The following is a 16189-nucleotide window of genomic DNA, read 5'->3' as shown; positions in this document are numbered from 1 at the left end:
CATAGCAAGTTAAGACCCTTATTTTTACATAATAAGTCCTTCAAATAAATATTTTACACAAATTTAAGTTTTCAAAAAAATAGGTCAAGTATTTACCCTATATGTTTTTGGTCCACAAAAAGACCATTTATCAAACTGACAAACTAGACTGCAGATCATACCCTCTAAATAGCAACATGGACATCAGTGAGGCTGGATATGCACATGTGCATATTACGTCCATGTGAAATGCTGTGCACACTACTTCCAAAAGTAGTTTTACCCTGTAAAAATCCTCTAGCCTATCTTGAATCAAATTGCAAGGAAAGAACAAAAGATAATACTTGCCTATTATAGACATTTGCTCGGGCATTTTTAAAAATGCAAAAATTATAATGCCTTTGGGACTTAAGGTTTACTGAATATGGGTTAAAAGTCAACACTGCTTACAAATACCTGAATACGGAGAGCATATTCAACACACTCCTACGGAGAGCACATGAGTGAATGTACATTACAGAACTCTGGCTTCTATCTGGTTTCTTCCTGTTGTTTTATTCTAAAGTTTTACATGGCCTTGTGATATTTCAATTAACAGTATGCTAAAAATAGAACTGAGTTATGGTTTTGTCCACAAACATTCAAATCTCTTATTGCTAAAATATTAAAAAATAAATCCAGTAAACACTTTGCATGTCCAACGGCCAAACTGAGAGATGAATTCAACTATTTTTTATCAATTACAACTAAGCTGGGCTGAGGAATGCTACATTAAATCCTGCAAACCAAAGCCAAGCATCCAAAAATCTAAAACACTAACACTTTCCAACCAGGATAGAAAAATGAACATCCAAAGTAAAGAGAACCACAAGATTGATCAAGTAACCAATCAAAAACTACTTCTCTGTTATTTGAGCTAATAGTTACTCGAAGCTTGAAGTTTCCACCTTCGTTATTGGTGGTTCCTAGAGTCACAGCTTCAATGTCAAATGTGACAGTGGATCCAGAAGTAACTGCAGGCAACTGATTAGTCATTTCTTTGCCATTTACAAAAACTGCACCTAAAATGTTAAGGTAAAGAGTCATTTACATGTGAGCAATAACTGTAAGAGAATTGAAACAGCTCCTAGATTACTGGTAACACTGCTAATTTCCTAATTCAGATAAAGAAAACGTTTTGGAATGTCAACTGGACAAAGCCAATCCATTTAAATATGTTCATTAACCCCCCTCCCTGTGGCAGGAGAAAAAGTTAAAGCCTTAATCACATTTTAGAGTTCTGGTCCAGGGTTCTACTCTTTTCCAATAAAGACTATGAATTTCCCATATGAATGGCATCAAATGAAACGACACTGTTACAAAATTACATCCTGTGAAATGACAAGATTGTTTCATATGGAATAAATAAAAACCTGATTCTATGCAATGCTTGACTCCACATCACAAAATATTAAATGTCTTAGTAGTGATTTTTAAAAGTGTTATTACTGTGGGGTAAGGGACCAAAGAACACTAGAAATACATAAAAACTAAACTTTTTCCTTAGTTTCCTAACCTAGGAAATGAATATGTTAAACTTAGATGACCTATGCACACAGAATCCAGAAGAAGAATGCTTGCTTCAAATCCCAGTCTAGTCACTTCCAAGATCTGTGAGTTAAAGCCAGTTACTTAAGCATTCTGGGCCTCAGTTTTCATTATTTATAAAATTTGTATAATACTACCTCACCTCAAAAAGTTGTTAGACCAAAAAAAACCAAAAAACAAGAAAGCAAAAAACCGGAAAAGTTGTTAGAAAAATTAAATGATTTATTATTTGTAAAAGTTTTAGAACAATGCCTGGTACATAAGAGCCATATAAATTATGTCATTAAGACCTAGACTTTCTCACCTCCCACTAAATGTGTGATATTGCGACAGACTCATATCTTACGACAGTCACTGATGTATTTCAAGGAGGATGACAGTTGTCTGTCTCTTACCATTTGTACTGATGCACACAGCTTGGTCCCGCTGCAAAGAGTCATGTCCACTCTGTTTTTCTACACACACTCCTATACTGTCTCTTCTGTCTGGCTGTCCCACAGTTTCAACTCTGTAAATAGGGTAGAAAGGTCCTGTCATCTTTTTAAAATATAACATGATACCTAACACCTACTAGCTTAAAAAGAGCAATATCATCACAACTGCTCTTCTCTAAGTAATAGTAAACAGTGATTAAGCACTTACTAAACTTCAGGAACTGTTCTAAATATTTTGTATCTATCTAGCTATTCATAATCTCAGCCAAATCTCACAACAACCTATGAGCTGGCTGTTCTTCTTATCACTCCCATTTTATAGGTGAGGAAACTGAGGTACAAAAGAAAAAACAAGATTAAAAATAGCTCAATAACCTGACTCTGACACCCAGCTAATGACTGGTGGAACCAGAATGCAAACCCAGGCATTGTGACTCTATAGTCTATATTCTTAACTGTTTAAAGGTATGAAGGCACATTTCTACTTAAGGTTCTAGCTCAAGACACATAGAAAATTTGCCATATTTGCCATTATATTAAATATGACTATTACTGCCATCACCTAAACCTTCAATATGAAAGTCTGTAATGATTTCAAGTATTTAAGGCATTTAAAAATAGGTACTTGTGGAAAAATTATGCCTTTGCCTTTGTATTTTAGTTTCAAATCTGTCAATACATCATGTACTTTAGAAACAGGAAACATAAAGGCCAACATATATTCCTATGACCAGACTCACCTTTCCCCCCATTCCAGAAAGATAGACTTTACAAAGACAGAAAAAGAAAAATTAGTGTGGAACAGAATGAGGCTTTTCCAAAGGCAGATATGATTACTTATATACAATGTGGCCTCAAAGTATCTTCATTATAAAGTGACAAACATGCAGGATCATAATAAATATGTGGGTGGGTTTCTGAAGACAATTCACATGTGAGTTATCAGTCTAAAGAAGTATAGGGAGGAGAGTGATATCAGCAAGATGGTACAATAGGAAGTCCCAGGCCTCATTCTCCCACAGAAGCATCGATTTAACAACAATATATGGACCAAAATATCTTTATGAGAATTCTAAAATACAGTTACGTTACAGCACCCCAGGTGAGCACAAAGCCAAGCCCAGCAAACTGAAATGGCTACAAACAATTTAACTTTACCTGCATCAGTCCCTCCCCCAAACCAGCACAGGTCAGTGACAGGAGAGAATGCCTCAGATTACGGCTTCTCCCTCAGGAGGGAAGAAGAGTGGAGTGTGCATCTGGTGTTCTGGCTCTTCAGAAAGCTGCCTGAGGGACTGGTTTCTGTTCCCTCTCACTCAGAGCACTGACAGAACTGGCATAGTTTGGATGCCTAGGGACTGCTAGAACAAGGAGAGGGATAGCTGGCAGCTGTAGCCAGAGAACATGCAGTGCCGCAGACAGACACCAGAGGGAGCAAGAGACCACAAGGTCCTGAAAAAGAAACCAGCAAGCCTCTAATAGAGAAATTGTAGGCACAGGCCGGGATAGATCACATCGCCCCAAATGCTTTCTTTCTTTATTTTTGCAGCTGGCCTGTACAGGATCCAAACCCTTGACCTTGGTGTTATAACACTGTGCTCTAACCAACTGAGCTAAAGGGCCAGCCCCCGATAAGATTTCACAGCCCTAGAGCATCGAGCTGGGTTGATTGCTGAGGGTGACTGTACAGGGTCTTCATCTATTAGTCGGTAAAGACTAGGAGAGCTGGCTATTTTTTCAAGTGCACAGATGCTAACAAAGTTACAAGACACATAAAGAAACATAAAACATGGCTCAAACAAAAGAACAAAACAAATCCCCAGAAACCAATCCTAAAGAAATGAAGTTATATGAATCATCTGACAAAGTATTCAAAATAACTGTCATAACTGTCATATGAGGTCAAGAAAACTACATAAACAAAATCAGAATATCAACAATGAGACTGAAAATACAAAAAAGGAACCAAACAAAAATTTTAGAGCTGAAGAATATAACAACTGAACTGAAAAATTCACAAGAGGTTCACAAGCAGATTGATCAAGAAGAAGAGTCAAACTCACAGACAGCTTATTTGAAATTATACAAAGGACGAATTTTTAATAAATTATAAATAAAGGAAGCCCAAGGAACTTATGGGACACCATCAATAGACCAATTTACATATTAGGGAAGACTCAAAAGAAGAAAGATAACTGGACAGAATGTTTATCTAAAGATATAATAGCCAAAAACTTCCCAAATCTGGGAAGGAAATGGACATCCAGATGCAAATAGCCAATGGATTCTAAACACATTTCTCTGTGTGAATGAAACAAACAAAAAAAATCCACACTGAGACATATAATCAAATTGTCAAAAGTCAAAGACAAAGAGAATTTTGGAACCAGCAAGAGAAAAGCAATTCATCATATACAAGGGAACCTCCATAAGACTGTCAGCAGACTTCTCAGCAGAAATCTTCCATGCCAAAAGAGAATGGGATGATAGAAAGTGCTGAAAGAAACTGCCAAACAAGAATATTATATATGGCAAAACTATCCTTCAAAAATGCAGAAGAAACAAAAGACTTTTCCAAATAAACAAAAATGGAGGAAGCTCATCACCACCAGTCTTGACTAATAAGAAATGCTAAAGGATTTCTTCAAGTTGTAAAGAACAGATACTAAACAGCAACATGAAAGCACATGAAAGTATAAAGCTCTCTGATAAAGATAAATATACAGACAAATGCAGAATACTGAAACACTGTAACAGTGCTAAGCAGTTTTAATTCTGGTATAGAAGTTCAAATACAAAAGTATAAAAAAAACTAAGTATGTGAATATGTTCATGGATACATAATATAAAAAGATGTAATTTGTGACATCAATAACAAGTGTGTGTGTGAGAGAAGTGAATATTTGTATATGATTGAATCTTAAGTTAACAGCTTAAAATAGATTGTTATAACTAAATGATATTTTATGTAAGTCCTATGATAACCACAAAGACAATACCTATAGAAGATACACAAAAGAAAATGACAAAGAAATCAAATCATATCCTATAAAAAAGTCAACAAAACAAAAAGAGCAGGAGAGGAAAAGAGGGACAAACAAGGTATAAGACAGACAGAAAACAATTAACAAAACATCAATAGTAAGTCCTATCAATAATTACTTTAAATGTAAATGGATTAAATTCACCAATCAAAAGACACAGAGTGGCTAGGTGGATTAAAAAAACAACATCTAACTACATGGTGTCTATAAGAGACTCACTTTAAGGGCTGGCTGGTTAGTTCAGTCAGTTAGAGCAAGGCCTTATAACACTAAGTTGACCTTAGTGGGGGGAAAAAAGAGACCCACTTTAGATCTAAGGACACAGGCTGAAAGCAAAAGGATGGGAAAAGATATTTTGTGCAAATGGTAACCAAAAGAGAGCATGGGTGAGCCATGCTATTTCAGACAAAATAAACTTTAAGTCAAAAACTGTCAAATTAGGGCTGGCCCGTGGCTCACTCAGGAGAGTGTGGTGCTGATAACACCAAGGCCACAAGTTCGGTAATTTAAAACAAAAACAAAGACAAAAAAACTGTGAAAAGGATATCATATAATAATAAAGGGTCAATTCACTAGGAAGATATAACAATTATAAATACAGTAAGCTCTCTGTATCTGTGGGTTCCACATCTATGGATTTAAGCAACTGCAGACTGGAAAAAAAAATTGCACCCCCAAACAAAACAAACCAAAACAAAAAAACCCCAATATAGTATAACAACTATTTACATAGTATTTACATTATATTAGGTATTATAAATAATCTAGAGTTGACTTAAAGTACACAGGAGGATGTGCATAGGTTATATGCAAATACTATGCCATTTTATGTCAGGGACTTGAGCATCCATGGATTTTGGTATCCATGGGAGGTCCTGAAACCAATCCCTCACAGACACCAGAGGATGACTGCATATATGCACCCAACACCAAAGCACCCAAAGTTATGCTCTGACTGAAACAAACAAACAAAAAAACCTGGGGCTGGCCATTTGGTTACCATTTGCACAAAATATCTTTTTCCATCCTTTTGCTTTCGTTGGTTAGAGTGTGTTGTTACAACACCAAGGCCAAGGGTTCAGATCCCTGCACTGGCCAGCTACCGCCAAAACAAAGCAAAACAAAACAAAACAAAACAAAAACAAAAACAAAAACAAAAACAAAACCTGACAATACCAAATGTTAGCAAGGATGCAGAACAACTGAAAATCTCATACACCGCTGGTGATAATGTAAAATGGTACAGTCACTTTGGAAAACAGTTTGACAGTTCCTTATAAAGCTGAACGAACACTTACACTATGACCCAGCAATCACACTCTTATTCACTTACCCAAGAGAAATGAAAGCTTATGTTCACACAAAAACCGGTATGCAAATGTTTATAGAGCCCTTATTATTACCAAAAACTGGAAACAATGCTTATGTTTCTATTGGTAAATGAATAAACATACTGTGATACATCCACATGATAGAATATTATTCAGCAATAAAAAAGGACTAAACTATTGATATGTACAACATGGATGAATCTTGAATGCATTCTGCTAAGGAAAATAAGCCAGACTAAAAGAGTTATATATTGTATGATTCCATTTACAAAATATTCTGAAAAAGGCAAAATCATATGAACAGAAAACAGATCAATAATTGCCAGAGAGAGGAGGGGTTGATACAAAAGGGTAGCATAAGGGAGTATTTTGGAGCGATAGGACTGTTCTATTCCTTGATTGTGGCAGTAGTTACATGTCTGAATGTGTTTTTCAAAATTCACAAAGCTAGGGCCAGCCCCATGGCTCACTCGGAAGAGTGCGGTGCTGATAACACCAAGGCCACGGGTTCGGATCCTATATAGTGATGGCCGGTTAGCTCACTGGCTGAGTGTGGTGCTGACAACACCAAGCCAAGGGTTAAGATCCCCTTACAGGTCATCTAAAAAAAAAAAAAAAAAAAAAAAATTTCACAAAGCTGTTCAACCAAAAGACTAAATTTTACTTATGTGAAATTTTAAAAAGTGAAAAAACTGCTTACACACACACAAAAAAGTCACTTGACCCAGAATGCTTTATGCAACCTTCAAGGATCAGATAATTTACCATATATATATTTTTTATTTTGTAAAGCTATTAGAACCACACAAGTATAAGAGTTTGAAAAAGGAAAATTATAGGGCAATTTTCTTCATGAATATATTTTTTAAATTAATAAAAATATTAGTAAATTCAAGCCAGCAATGTATATATAACATAAAGAAATACAACCATCTAGCATTTATCCCAGGAATGCAAAGAAGGCTTAATATAATAATATCTATTTGTGTAAATCACTGCATTAAGAGATTAAAGACAAAGAAAAAAGCATGGAGAAGCAGAAAAGATGTTTCACAAAATTAAACAGCCATTAATGATTTTAAAAGTCATGATAAATTAGAAATAGAAAACAAACTTTTATTTCATAAATGTCTCTCAAATTATGTTTTAACATAGGTATCATGTTCCACTGTTTTGGTTTTCTTTCTCAGGACCTCAAATTATGTATTTGTTGGGTCTCTTTGGTCTATCCTTTTTCCATCATTTTCTCTTGAATCCCTTTTATCTCTATTTGTTTCATTTTGTTCACTTTTTTTCTATTTCTGCTTCTCATGATATCAGTCTTCCTTGCATACCTCATAATTTGATATTCGTTTCTGATACAGTGTCTTTTTCTTTTACTTTTTCTCTAAGTTCTGGAAACTGTTATTTTGTATCTTCCTATTGGCTGTTCACCACCTCCTACTATCTGGCCATCTCTTCACTGAGTTTTTGTATTTGTTCTTTGTAATCTTCCTTCATAATTATGATTAAGTTTTTTAAAAAAATTAATATTGGAATGCTGAATACAGTTTTCTCTTCATTTCCGGCAACATTTTTGCTGGTGAGTTTTCATCATCTGTAGAAAAGTTTTGCTGCCCTCTTTCATTTTTTCTCTCATTTGATCTTTGTAGATACCATGAGCATTTATGTTGTTATTCATATTGATAGACTGAGTTTTCTTGTAATAGGTGGAGGGGTGGAAGGAGGTGGGTGAGACACAAGGGTAAAAGGCAGAAGTCCTGGAGATCTGGAGGAAGATGCTCCAGGAGGGGCAGGAGCCAGGCAAGGCCTGAGCCCACAGCCCACTTGGAACCAGCATTTCAGGCTTTACAGCTGTACGGCCTACCCCCCCTTGCTTCAGGAATGTAGAGCCTTCAAAGAAGAATATGACAGCTCTGTGAAGCCATGCCTCCTTTGATACTCAAAACCTAATCTGGTTCAAAAGGGCTTCTATTGCCAGACTTGAGCTTCTCTGGTTTCTCCAAAGGCTATTTCATAGACCACTGACCACTGTCACCAATGGACATAGTACTTGCTTTCTAAGATGATGAACTCTGGACTCCCCTTGGCATTTTCCACACCTTATTCTCCGCTTCCTAATGCCTAAGCACTGTTCAGTCCTAGATCTTTCATCATAGTAACCTCTTAGGGTGAGGTCTTTTCTTTCTGGGATTGAGTATTTGGCAATTTCTGAGATTACTCATCATATCCCCCGTACATATGGTTATGGTTTCCTGCCCAGCTATGGCTTAGGAAGCATTTACATCTAATTTGGAATTTGATGGTTTTCTCTTTTAGTTTTGTTGAAAAAGTACTTACAAGTCCCTCCACTTCCGTTCTTATTACTGCAAAAGGTTTCCAGAAGTGGAAAAATTGAGACCTACGGAGCTACCATGTACCTATTGCTCCTGGAAGTTTCTCTTCTTTTACTCGAACCCACACTAATCAAGCTTTCATGAAACTGCTCATGTCACGGTCATCACAGATCTCCACGCTGCAAACACAAAGGCCAATTCTGAGTCCTCTGTTACCTGATAGATCAGCAGCATTTGCCACGACTGATCACTACTTCCTGTCTGAAACACTTCCTTCACTTGGCTTCAAGGCTCCACATTCTCCTGTTTTTCCAGTCTACCTCATTTGTTACTCCTTCTCAGAAACCTGTGTTGGTTCTTTTCTCCTAACTGCGAAATGCTGGAGTTCTCCAATGTCCTTTATGTATAATCATTCTCTAACTAATCTCATAGAGTCTCATGGTTTTAAATACTATCTATGTATGTTAAAAACTCCCAAATTAATATCTTTAGCCTGGACCTTTCCACTGAATTCCAGATTTGTATATCCAACTGTCTACTCTGCACCTTCAATTATAAGTCTAATAAGGAACATGAATTTATCAAAGAACAAACTGATATTCTCCCAGAAATCTGTTCTTCCTACAGCCTTACATACTTCAGTAAATGGCGACTCTATTCTTCTAGCTACTTAGACCAAAAACCCTGGGGTCATACCTGACTCCTTTCTTTCATCCTGTAACTGACCTGTCAATAAATCCTGTCTGTTCTTCTTTCAAAATATATACAGACTCTGACCACTTATCATTACCTCCACTGCTTCTTTGACTGGTCCAACTGTCAGCTCTCACCAAGATTACTATAACAGCTTCCTAATTGGTCTCCCTGCCTGTACCCACGTAATTCATTTGTTCAGTATCCTCCAATGGCCTCTCAGCTCACTCAGAGTCAAAGCAGAGTCCTAAAGGGCCAAATTGTCAGGATTTTAATCTTTTTATGTCTTAGTTTCCACATTTGTAAAATGTGTCTACCTTATGAGAATGTAATGAGGATTTACAGACATTAACTCATTTAAGTACTTGGAACTAACACACAGTAGGCTCAGCAAATGTAGAATGCTATTATTTTATTTATTTATTTATTTTGGCAGCTGGCTGGTTTGGGCATCTGAACCCTTGACCTTGGTGATACAACATCATGCTCTACCAAGTGAGCTAACTGGCCAGCCCCCTGGCTATTATTATTTTGTATAGTGTAGTTTAACTTGTGAATTTATGAAAAGTCAGATGCAGAGCATGACCCCCAAAACTATGTAACCTAAACCTGATTTGGCTTTATTTGGTGATGCTACTGAGCCTTTTGTTGGAGGGAAAAATGATCTCTATATGGGATATCAAATGTCCTTGTAAGTGGGCACAAGTGACCTCCAACATAGGAGTTTGTTTTAGGAATTTAAGAAGAAATACACATAGCCTATGTAAAAAACATCCTACTTTTCTGGGACTCTCTCTGACTATACTCCCTGTCTCTATTAACCCCACCCAGAGTAAGTACTTGCTGCTCTTTGTATTTTTTCTTCTTCAATATCTCTGGTTCTTGCTTTGTTTGCCCCTCCTGAACTGTCCACTGTCCTTTTCAGCTCTACTTGAGATCAAGCCTTCACCAATCCCTTATCTAGAAGCAACATTTCCATCCTCTATATTCCACAGCAATCTGGATCTTACTAATTTACAAACTGCTTGTTTCACATTTGACTGAAGGTACTGATTTTTTCTTTTTCTTAAACTTTGCATTTCCTACTATACCAAGTAATATCATCTGAGTGGGATACGGGTTGAATGAAATGGTCAGCCTCATTCAAAGAGAAAAGACTGGAGTTCATCAGGAGAACTATCCTTACATTTTAGAAAAGTAGTTTTAAGATGAAGAGAATGAAAGAAAAAGATCTAAGAAATATTCCTACGGTAATCTGGGAGGAATGGTTCTTGTATGTGAATACACCAAAGCAGAAATTCCTTCATAACTTCATGTGATCCTCCCTCTACAAACAAAAATTTGCCAGCCATATGATGAGCCATCTTGGAAGTAGTAAATCCACCATCTCTAGTTGATCCACCCCACCTAATGCCACACAAAACAGAGACAACCTGTTGTCACCAAGCTCTGCCCAAATTGCAATTTCCTGAGCAAAATAAATGATTATAATTGTACTAAGTTTCTTCTAAGTTTTGGGATGGTTTATTATACAACAGACAACTGGAACATCAATTTTTTATGTTCTTTGAAGTAAAAAGTTAGTAATAATAAAAATTAGTTAGCTATATTCTACCCTTGATTTACCATCTCACGTTGCTTGTGAGAGGCATGTAGGACAGTGGTTAAGAGCACAGACTTTGGAGCCAGGTTGCCAGAATTTGAATCCTAACAAGTCACTTAGTCACTCTGTGCTCTTGTTTCTTCATCACTAAAAGGAAAACAGTAACAGCCTACAGACTAGACTATTAGGATTAAGGAAGGTTGTTAGCACCCAGAGGAGAGGAAGCTCTTTTTAAGGAAACAGTTGGTAAAGAGGAGAAAGTTAAAATCTGATTAGAAAAATAAGATCAGGAAATTTTAGAAGGAAAGAGAGAGTAGGAATGTTCAGAAAAGAACTCAGGGAGAGTCATGGAAGGAGGGAGTTGTTAGCCGACCCGGGCACCAGATGAGTGTGTGCTCTAGAGACTGCTGAGATCCAGCCAGTAATATAGGTTTCTCTGGCTTCAGCAGTGCTAAGCATTCCAGGAATTTCAGCAGGCAAAGACTGGGCTAAACAACAGAGCAGTGACTATAAGAGTATAGTCTCTCTTATAACTACTAGGCTGTTAAGCACCCTCGAAAAACCAAATAAAGTTTATTTTTATTCAAGTAGGCCCATCTGCCCCTCCCTTATGCATGGTGTTCACCCTCCCATTCACATCTTCTGACTTAATTGCTGATGCCTGAAATTCCTTTAAACGGGGAGAAAACAGTTTCATTACACATTCAAAGAAGAAATGACAAAAATGCAAAAGTCTGGCTAAGATAACACTGAGCTTAACTGAGTTTCAGTTAATCATCCTGCCAAATGAGGCCCAGTCATGCATTTTTGGGAGCGGAGGGAGGAACTAACTCTAAGTGTCAGGCTATAGCCAGCAGATGGTAAGAGGTAGATTTAAATTGATTTGTATAATTTCCAAGTCTTTTTTTTTTTTTTTTTTTTTGGTGGCTGGCCAGTAACAAGTATTGAGCCCTGGACCTTGGTGTTATCAGCACCACACTCTAACCAACTGAGCAAACCGGCCAGCCCACAACGTCTTAATAAATATTTACTGAACTATTTAAGAAACAAACCTAAGTTTGCAATCTATCAGACAGTTCTCTGTGTCCACAGAGTAAGAATTTAAAAAGCAGGAGAGCATCAGGATCAAATGGTAGGGGTCACTGTCACCAGGGGATAAAAAGATCATATAAGAAAGAAAAGGAGGGCTGTCCGGTTGGCTCAGTTGGTTAGAGTGTAGGGTTACAAGACCACGGTCAAGTGTTTGGATCCCCTTACTGGCCAGCCACTTAAAAAAAAAAAAAAAAAAAAAAAAAAAGAGAAAGAAAGAAAAGGAAGAGAGCTAAGGATACAGTAGCAGAGAAACTGTAGATTTCAACATTAACTAGAATCATGTGTACTCTTCCATGAAAAAGACAAATGAGAAGCAATATAAACTAGTAGTTAAGAGGACAGACTCTGGAGTCAGACTGCCTGGATTTAAATTCTAGCTTTGGCACTTATTAGCTGTGTGACACTGGGTAAGTGACTTAACTTCTCTGTGCTTCAGTTTCCTCACTCCTAAAATGAATAACTACACCTATCTCACTGGGTTACTTTAAGAATTAAATGAGTTAATACAAATAAAGTACTCAGAACAGTACCTGGCACATAGTAAAGGCTGTTTAAATACAAACTGCAGTTATTACTATTATTATTATTATCTGAGATTTCTGGCCTGAGTCTATCAAGTCAGGAAGCTATCATTGCACAAAGTACCTTGTTCTAAGGAGACTTACTAATGGAAGTATTTCTGTAAAGAAGGGGCATAGGCAGAGAAGGGGTTTTGTTAGTACAGAAAATTCATCATAACTTGGGGAATAATTAAACAGACTTTAGGTATTTGAATCATATTTTTTTCTCTCTTTGTTGCTACTTTTCTGGTAAAGTCTTTCTTTCTTTATAACATAAGGAGTGAGAGGAAGTGCCATAAATGAGACAAAGCATAAACTAGTGTATTCTGACAATGCCGACAGTTCAGATGATTTGGCTGGAGGGGAACATGGCAACACCGGTTTAGATAAAACTTTTGGGTTCTCTCCATGCCTTATACAACAAGGGACTGAGAACAAGAGGAACCTGACACAAGCTTTCACAATAAAATCACTTCATCTCAAGACTTAGAGAAGAGTTTGCTACACTGAAGTGAGGATGGTGAAAATCAGGCAAACTTTACTTCTCTAAATCAAAACTGGACTTAGGTTTCTAGGAATAGCTATTTAGAAAGATAACCATAGATGGGCCGGCCCGTGGCTCACTCGGTAGAGTGCGGTGCTGATAACACCAAGGCCCCGGGTTCGGTTCCCATATACGGATGGCCGGTTCGCTCACTGGCTGAGCGTGGTGCTGACAACACCAAGTCAAGGGTTAAGATCCCCTTACCGGTCATCTTAAAAAAAAAAAAAAAAAAAAAGAAAGATAACCATAGAGCATATATCTCAGATAACATGAAAACAAGAAAAAGGAAATATTTCCAATATAAGAAGAAATGGATAAAGAAACAAAAATAATTGGTGGTAGGAGAGGCTTGTTTTCAGTTTTATTTTACAGAGAAGCATATATATATATATAGTATGCTTATACTGATAAGTTGTCTCTCACAGAGACTTGTTTTTATAGATTCACAAAGAAAAAAAATATTTCTTAGGCTCTAAATTTTTTTTTTTGGCAACTGGCAAGTATGGGGATCTGAACCCTTCACCTTCGAACCTCTGAATTTTTAAAACTGGCTTTTGAGAGGTATTCTATTTACCTCTATTTACCAAGAGGAAAAGAGATGTGAACACACAGAGTACCAAGCATTTTATGTACATTATCTCAGTTTTCATAATAACCCTATGAATACAAATGAAAATAATGAAATACAAATAAAGAAACCTCCCCAAAGTAACATTGCCTATAAATGATGGAATAAACTCAGGATATTTTGAATTAAAAGCTCATGCATGGGGCCAGCCAATGGCTCACTCGGGAGAGTGTGGTGCTGATAACACCAAGGCCACGGGTTCAGATCCCTATATAGGGATGGCCAGTTAGTTCACTTGGGAGAGCGTGGTGCTGACAACACCAAGTCAAGGGTTAAGATCCCTTTACCAGTCATCTTTAAAAAAAAAAAAAAAAGCTCATGCATGCTCTATGCTTTTCACTAAACTACCTAAGGCATAATAGGTGTTTGACTATCTACTTGCCTGAATGTTAACGTCTGCCCACAGAAATAAGTTGGTGCGCTGGAGTAGAGAACACCTGAAGACTCAGAATCATTCCGGAGTGCTATATTTCTTCGGCTGCTCAAACTGTACCCCTCAAAGCCAGTTGTCCACTCTTTTTAAAAGAAAATATATGAGAAATTATTAGAATCCTTCGAGGAATACTTTCAATACAAACCCATTAAATAAAACTTGGAAGTGGAAGAGACTACTTCTAGAGGTCATAGGCAAGTTCAATAAAATAAAAGATTCAGGGACAGGGTATAATTGTTAGTCCCACAAATTATAAAATATAGTTTAGTATATTCCTGCACAATTTTGGCATAGAAAATAAAATAAGTGTTATTATTTCCTATCTATAAAATCATGGTTCAAGCATAATTGTTTGAGCTTATTTCAACCTGATTAAGAATTAATTAGCAAAATGAGTCTACATCTTTTAAAATAGTAATGCAGGAAAGAGACCAATTTCAAATTATAAAACGTTTGAATCTTGTTTAGCATTATTTTTGGACTCTGAAGATAATTTGAGTAAAAGACAGGTTCTATGTTGTTTTTGTCAATTCATGATTTATCCTTAGAAAAAAGATCGTCAGTGCACTGCCCTTAGCACAGAAGTTAGCTAAGTTTCAGGACTGAAAAGGTAACAGCATACCATGAGGCACCAATGTGGAATGACCTATCTGGGGGACACTCCAAGGACTCCACTCCTGTCGGCCATCTCCTCGGGCGCAGACTCTGAACTGATAATCAACATTGGGGTCTATGTGCAATACTATGAATTCAGTTTCAGAGCCTACATATACATCCTCAAAATGATTTGAAGTACATTTACGGAACTGGAGCCTGTAATCTTGGGCTGTAAAGTCGTCATCCACCTAAGAAGAAAGGCTTTATGTTAGGTAAAAACCAAAGAATGACTTCTCTCAGCATCACTGCTTAAGAACTTTGAATGGGGGGCATTTTGGACCAAACACACAGGCCCATGTGCTGCATACAGGCTATTCTCAGGAAGGCCATAGGAAATAGGCCATCGCTATTGTCTTTTTCTCTTTATTGTATGTATTCCATATTTCCCAGTCTGATATAAAAATTCTGCTTCCTTTGAAGAAATGGCATGTTTTCTAAACAATAATGCCAAAGATAAAACATTCAAAATTCAAGGACAAGTATCCCACACTATATACATCATTCATATAACCAAAAGAGAATTAATATCCAGAATATATAAAGGACTTCTAAAAATTACTAAGAGACAAGCCACCCAATAGAAAAATAAGCAAAAGACATGAATAAACATTCTACAGAATAAGGAAGATAAGTAGCCAAAAAAAATATATAAAAATATTCAACCTAGTTTGTAATATGGAAAATGCAATGTACAATCACAATGACAGACCATTCTGGCAAAAATATAAAGTCTGACAATGCCAAGTGTTGGTCAAGATGTGGAGTAACAGGAATTCATATACCGCTGGTGCAAAGCTAAACTTCATTTTTGGAAAAAGTCTGGTATTACCTAGTAGAGTATAGAGTATAGCTCCAATATTCTAAGACTTCACAACATTTTTTTTTTGGTGGCTGGCCAGTACAGTGATCGAACCCTGGACCTTGGTGTTATCACCACCATGCTCTAACAAAAACCTCGTAACTTTGCAGCTAAATATATACTTTAGAAAAAAACATTACATGTGTGTACAAGTAAACATCAATAACAATGCTTATAGCCAAAAAACCACTTCTACAGTTATGAATTACATACCTTACACCATCGTACTATGATGCCTCCAGGTTTCTCTATTAGTTCTTCTATCTGTACTGGTGGGCGAGATGCTACTGTTCCATGCTTAAAAATGTGGTCTTTCACTATGTTAAGAATTGAGTCATCCAACTGAGCAGATAAACAAGGCACATCAACCAGTAAAGGCACTTCTGGTAAGCTGAGGAAATAAAGCTCA

General features: G+C 36.8%; 1 protein-coding gene across 1 annotated transcript in view; it reads right to left on the bottom strand.

Moving 5' to 3' along the window:
• The window catches only part of CRLF3 (cytokine receptor like factor 3), a 35188-nt gene continuing 18999 nt past the window's right edge, over nt 1-16189 (bottom strand). The window contains exons 4-8 of the mRNA XM_063111989.1: nt 15994-16171; nt 14887-15109; nt 14214-14346; nt 1962-2074; nt 1-1040 (exon numbers count right to left, since the gene is read on the bottom strand). Coding sequence (XP_062968059.1) covers nt 787-1040; nt 1962-2074; nt 14214-14346; nt 14887-15109; nt 15994-16171 — 901 coding nt within the window. The 3' untranslated portion in view covers nt 1-786. The remainder of the gene's footprint in view (nt 1041-1961; nt 2075-14213; nt 14347-14886; nt 15110-15993; nt 16172-16189) is intronic.

Source organism: Cynocephalus volans, chromosome 10, assembly GCF_027409185.1.
Source record: "Cynocephalus volans isolate mCynVol1 chromosome 10, mCynVol1.pri, whole genome shotgun sequence".
Classification (NCBI taxonomy): domain Eukaryota; kingdom Metazoa; phylum Chordata; class Mammalia; order Dermoptera; family Cynocephalidae; genus Cynocephalus; species Cynocephalus volans.
Note: the sequence above shows the minus strand (reverse complement) of the source record. Positions and strands in the feature narration are given on the sequence as shown.